Below are 6,772 nucleotides of genomic sequence, written 5' to 3' on the forward strand. Positions count from 1 at the left end.
ACTCCTTGGTATCTTTTTTCCATATCTTTGATATCCTGGTGGAATCTTTCTCCTTGCTCTTCACTAAAGTCGCCCAATTTATCTGGAAAGAAATTAATATGAGAATCTAAAAAATGTAATTTAACGCTCATGTTGCAGCCTAGACTTTCAAAATTGTGAATAAGATCACTCACCAGTTCCTTATAATTTGGACTTTTCATATTTCCGAAGAAATTTGTTGAGACGTTGTAAAAACTTGTCCATGCAGCTTTCTCTGTATTCGTCATATGATTTATGAACAATGAATCGTTGAAAAGTTTCTGGATTTGTGGACCATCAAATACACCTGCCTCCAATTTTGCATCACTTAGTTTGTTCATTTTCTGTGCAATATACTTGAAACAGTCTCCTGATTTATCAAGAGCTCTTACAAACTGTTTCATAAGCCCGAGTTTTAAATGTAAAGGTGGTATTATGATTTTCGATGGATGTACAAGCGGTTGATTCGTAACATTCACGGATCCTGGTTTTAACGACGATCGTTCGGGCCAATGTTCCACCTTGTAGTGACTATTACGAGCTCTACTATCAAAAAGGCAAAGGAAACAAGGGAATTTTACATTACCACTTTGCATCCCCAAAATAATCCCAATGATTTTTAAGTCACCACAAATCTGCCACTCATGCTCCGAATATTTAATTTTGTTCAAAAGATTCTGAGCATTTTCGTAATTTTCTTTGAGAACTGTGGAATGAGCGATTGGTATTGGAGCAAAGACATTTGTATTATGGAGGAGGACTGCCTTCAAACTACGAAGTGATGAGTCGATAAAAAGGCGCCAATCTTTTGGCCTGTAAAAATCAGCTTTTAAACTGTTTATAAGACCAGCAACATCGTTACAATATACTAAATGTTCAAATTCGTCATGTGTAAAAAACTGTCTTAGTTCGCTTTCGCGATTTCTGTATATCGTTATTTTAGTACCTTGTTCTAAAAGATTCTTTTCTTTTAACCCAGAAGCTAAACGTTCATGTGCCTCTTTTGATAAACCCAATTCTCGGCCCAAATCATTTAGCTCATCTTGACTGAATTGTTGTGGAACTTTAGTCGTTTTACAGACGTCATCGCTCAAACTAGATTCTTCGTTCGATTCTTCATCTTCTTCAGTGCCACTGGTACTCACGTTATTTTCATCTTGTTCTACCATCGCTTCTTTACTAACGTTGTTTGATTCCATCGGGCGACAGTATGGGGTTTCCAGGAAGGTAGCAGGCGAAACATTTGATGGGTACCTATACTTTATTTTAGATTTATTTTTCGAATTAAATCCCTTGGTTTCCGTTAAACAGAAAAAACAATCATCTCTTGATTCTGGTTTGCCCCATACGACTGGTGATTTGAATTTTGAATTTGATTTGGCCTTAGTTCTGTGGCACGTAAGTAACATTTTGTGACAATAAGTGCATACAATGTGAGGGACCCAGTCTTCATTTTGATTCGACATATTACGATCGAAGCAATGGAGGTATGAACTCTGAATAGCATCTGTTATGGTTTTCCGACAGCTTGGTACGACGAAAAGACCGCACACATAACAGAAATTGTTTACTTTGTTGGGATTGTCGTGAACATGTATCGATACTTTCGTCTTCGTCGATGCTGGTGCACCGACCTTTTTGGAATTGCGGTTGCTTGATGACGACGCCTGCGGGCCCGCTTTCGCACCCTGACCAGCCGCCGATACTGGGGTTTCCAATCCCTGCATCGTAACTTTACTACGTGTGTTTGCCATGACGGCTCAGACGCCGTTATCCAGGGTCTCTGCCGGATGGCGAAACAACTCCGTTGCCCACCGTCAACCACGTGGAGGTGCCCTGGATTGCAAACACGCGTAGAAAATTACTAGATTTGTCTCACTATCAATTCGTTTACGCCAGCTTCCCGACATTCGATTTCAGATTCCGACATTTGGATCAATTGGTCGTGGGCTTCATTTTTGAGATTATGGGAAATCCTGATCTGATGGGGTAAAACGAGCACAAGATTCGTGTTTAGCGACCTGAAAACTATGGGGTAAGTAGGTTTTGGTTTCCGGAATTTTTTTTCCGGAATGCCTGTAAAACGAGTTCATGGGGGTTAAGGGGTTATGGCGTTACGGGGGTCCTGGGTTTTGAAGTTACGGCGACACAGGATCTTATGGTTTGAGGGCTTATGGTATGTGTATTGATTAATTATATTGTTATATGGGTAAATATGCTTGAGAATTACATAGATCACGATTTAAGTGGTTTTTAGGGTTGAACTTTGAGGTTATGGGAAATCAGGACCTGATGGGGTGAAACGGACTTCGGATTCGTATTCAGCGACCCGAAAAACATAGGGTAGGGTGGGTTTGGTTTCTGACACTCGACTTTCATTTTTTTTTGTGGAGCTGTGTTATCGTCTCTCCAACAATTTGAATAAATTACTTTAAGCTTCTCAAAAAATATATCTGAGTTAACGTTATCGTTGTAAATGTGCTGAATATTCACGTCATCTTGTCGAAACAAAACAAGTGAATTCACATTATCTCGAATGATATGGTTCGGAATGCGAGCGTACGATCAACAGAGATAGAAACTATCTACTTTTTTATGTCTTCCCATACAGAAGAATGCTCTTACGTTATCTTGCTTCTCAGTGGCTATATCGTCAAAAATCATGATAGAGTTTGGTCGTGTTTTATCTGGTGAAACAACTGTCTCATGCTCGCTGAAAGCATGATACTCTATATCATTAATAGGCTCTAATAAATCTTTCAAAAATTTATACTTGTGCTGATTAAGGGATTTTGAGTAGACATACACGTTTTGAAATCTAAGACCATTAGGATGAGTGATTAATGTTAATAAACAATTAGTTTTTCCACGGTTACTAGGTCCACAGAAAACGGCACGGATACTATTAGGCAATAGTTCATCATGTCTTTTTTCTTGTTTTTCCGTCTCTACCACTCTATCGAAATTAATAACTTGAAGCTTAAGAGGCTGTTCTTTGAAATCCATGTTGTTTACTCGTCATGATTACCGGACAAAATGTCCACAAAAAAAAATCCACATCAAGATGTCCACAAATTAAAAAGTCCAAAACATGAGAATCCAAAAAATAAAAGTCCACATAAAAATGAAAAATATAATTTATTCAATGTTAAATATCACATGTGAAGGTGGTATCCAATAGTGTTCAAGTATGCCAATTCTCTATCTTCATCAACATAATCTTGATAATTTTCAACAATTGTAATAATACGCTCTTCCACACGAAGGAACTTTTCATTAGGTACATTTTTTGCTTTCTTTCCCAAATTCAATTCACGTAGCATGTATTCAACGTCTGCTTGTTCTTTCTGCAATTCGGTTAGAAAACTGTAAAGGCTCGAGTGACTTCGTCCGACTAGTATCTGGAAGCGATTATGCCAGCCTTCTGTAGCATTATTAGTGCGAGCTACTCCGTGAAGAACAGAGTCGTATTGGTTCCAGAGGGCCGGTGGGCATCGTACCTTCACTGCATTTCGTCTACCAATCGCTCGTATGCCTCTTATGTAATTAACTTCAAAATAGGTTGAAATAGGGATAAATTCTTCAGGTACTTCATTATGAAAAATGTCGAATACATTGGGTACATCTTCCGGAGGCACAAAAGCTAAGGCACACATGCTATGCGCAGCTTCTCGAATGGAGTTATCGTTTGGGTCTCCGTATTATTGCTGAAGACCTTCTGCTTGTATTTGGCGATAGACGCTTTGACAAAGGTGAAACAAACAGAGTCTTATGATATCTTCACTCAAATGGGTTTTTATAGCATTAATAATCGCAAGCTCAAAATCAGTTATGACATGCTGAGGGTGTCGTATTTGAATGCCAGCAGTTTCAGCAAAGTTTAATGTAACTTCTATATTTTTTGAATAAGCTTCTTCTTTTTTACTTTCTAAGAGCGCATAGACGAACGGTAAGGCGATCTTTCGTTCGATATCTTTACACTTTTGCACGACAGAACCCATTATTGCGAACAGTTGGAAAAAAATGGAAGGTACCGTTTGAAACGTACCGTCCAAGTACCATATATCCGATGTGAAAAGCAATCGCAAATTTTCACGTGTAGCAAATACTATTGTTCGGCCGCATCCCAAATTATAATTTTCGTCTTCGTAAGAGTCATAAATTAGAAAATTTTCACCGACGTTAGTTTTTATATAAATTTATCAGGTAAACCTAATGAATATATAAATGAATATGTTAATATAAAGAGCTTATGTACTTGAATACAATCAAGTTTACCTTGTAAATCTTGTATATTAGTAGGGTTAAGCGGCAAGTCTCTCACACGTTCCCTCCGAACGGTTTTCTTAATATTCTCAAGCTCTGGTAAGCGGGCTTGAACACTTCCAATATTTAATGTCACCTCTTGAATGTGATCCGGTGTATAAAAATCCTTCAAGGTGTCCATAAACATTACGTCCTTTTTTAATAATCTCTAGTGTACTAACTACCATTTTTCACAAAAATTTTCACGCGCCGAAACGAAAAAAAAACTGTCTTGAAATGAAAAAAAAACTGTCTCGAAGTCAATGAAGAAAGGTTATAAAAAAAAAACAAAACATTCTACAGATGGAATATGATTATATGTTTATTGTGGACTATTCTAATTTTTTAATTGTGGACTTTTTGGGCATTAAATAGTTGTGGACTTTTTGGGCATTGAATAGTTGTGGACTTTTTAGGTGTGGACTTTATAGTGTCGACATTTTGACCGTATACCGTGTGTTGCTTACAACAAAATGGACTAAATTCTAAATATTCATTCAGGTGTCGCTTTCGATGAGTCAATAGCTCTTTACGAAGTTCATGTGCATCAACCTTATTCATTATCACATTTCAATAATATTCAATAATAGTGATTAAGTTCGTATCTCAATTCAGCATCAAAATTTATTCATACTTCCATATCGCAATATGATTCATATTTGAAGCAGATAAACTCAGGAAAATGGAAATGTAGCATTTAAAACTAAGCTAGTTAATAATGTTATGTCATTAGTTCGAGGAAATACGATACGAGATCAATGCTATTGAAATAAATAAAGCAAAAAATGTTGGCTTGACAAGTCTTATGATGAACTGGTTATCACTCAATCCAAGTCAAAATTTAATTACTGAAAATATTGGTTGAACTCGTGAGTAGGTAAACGGGAGGGGCCTCAACTCAGAGGGGTATCAGCTCACTGAGTTGAAGCGTGTGCATGTTCACCTCACCTCCCCCCTCCCGATCGGCCCGTGCGCTGGCGACTCCCCCCCCCCCCCTCCTACTGAGTTATACCGGTGCGTTCTACGCACTCCCCCCCTCCCGTACTAAGTTGATCTGATGTGGCGTGCGTTCGTCCCCCTCTCCTACTGATTTGATTCCTATGCGCGCGTCACCTCTCCCTCCTCCTACTGAGTTATACCGGTGCGTTCTACGCACTCCCCCTCCCCTACTGAGTTGATCTGATGTGGCTTGATCTGATGTAGTGTGCGTTCTCTACAGCACTTCCCCCTCTCCCACTGATTTGATTCCTATGCGCGCATCACCTCCCCCTCCTCCTACTGAGTTATACCGGTGCGTTCTACGCACTCCCCCTCCCCTACTGAATTGATCTGATGTGGCTTGATCTGATGTGGCGTGCGTTCTCTGCAGCACTTCCCCTTCTCCCGCTGATTTGATTCCTATGCACTGCGCGCGCGTTATGTGTTACGCGTTTTGATTTTTTTTATTGTGTGTGTGCGCATGTGTGCGCGTGTGTTAAAAATTTTTAGATTTATCTGAAAAAAACGGACGGATCGGGGGATCGAACGCGCGTCCTCCGGATCCGCAGGCCGATGCTCTACCGCTAGAGCTACAGCCACTGTTACCGCGGGCAATACCGTATTGTGTATACTAGCTACACACGCGATTGATATGTGGGGGTGGCGGCGGCGGCGGCGGCGGCGGCGGCGGCGGCGCCGACGGCTGCTGCTGCTGCTGCTGGGGAGGGTCCAAGCGCTATTACATACAAGTGATAATAAATTTTAATAAATATAGTAATTATAATTGGTATATAACGAATAATAATTTTTTTATGTTCGATGTGTGCGCGCGGGCGCGCGTGTGTGTGCGTGCATGCGTGTCTCATCTACCGAAGATGGTTTAATAGAAAAAACGCGCAAGTACCTGCTTACTTTCTTTTATTTGTAGACTTTGTGGTTGTAAGCTACTATAAATAGCACAGTGTAAAAATTATCGAATCTTTCATCAACCAGCATTCACATAAAATGGATCGCTACTCTAAAGTAAAGTACTCTCGTCTTCCACAGGAAGACCCGGACGAAAAGAAGAACAAAGAATCATCGACAAGGAAACAAAGTATTTCCAAATTTTCGAGCAATACTAAAAATGTTCCTGAACAAAAAGGCTATCATCAGTTCAATAACGAAAAGAAGAAATAATCATATTTATACATGTCATCATTGTACACCACCTCAACTAATAAATAAACATTTTTTTGTCTAAATTCTATGTTGTATAAATTTTTTTTGTTGATAAAAAAATACAAAATTTATTATAAAAAGTTGAACTGCTACTGCTGCTGCTGTCATCGTCAGAGTCAGCGAAGAATTTCGCTTTTTTTGGATGGTTTAATAAAAAATAAAAGAATATTTTTTTTGTATCAATGGAAACAAAAATTTTTTTAATGATAAAAAATATATCTTATTCTACATGTTCTTAAAAAAATACATA

At 38.8% G+C, this 6,772-nt stretch overlaps 1 protein-coding gene across 1 annotated transcript; it reads right to left on the reverse strand.

Annotated features, from left to right (window-relative positions):
- Positions 1–3,173: 3,173 nt before the first annotated feature.
- On the reverse strand, positions 3,174–3,674 carry LOC131675595 (uncharacterized). The gene has a single exon (XM_058954630.1). The coding sequence runs from the start codon at positions 3,672–3,674 to the stop codon at positions 3,174–3,176; it is 501 nt and encodes a 166-aa protein (XP_058810613.1).
- Positions 3,675–6,772: the final 3,098 nt, after the last annotated feature.

The sequence above is a fragment of the Phymastichus coffea genome, unplaced genomic scaffold, assembly GCF_024137745.1.
Source record: "Phymastichus coffea isolate CEN01 unplaced genomic scaffold, Cenicafe_Pcof_1.1 PCOF00001, whole genome shotgun sequence".
Classification (NCBI taxonomy): domain Eukaryota; kingdom Metazoa; phylum Arthropoda; class Insecta; order Hymenoptera; family Eulophidae; genus Phymastichus; species Phymastichus coffea.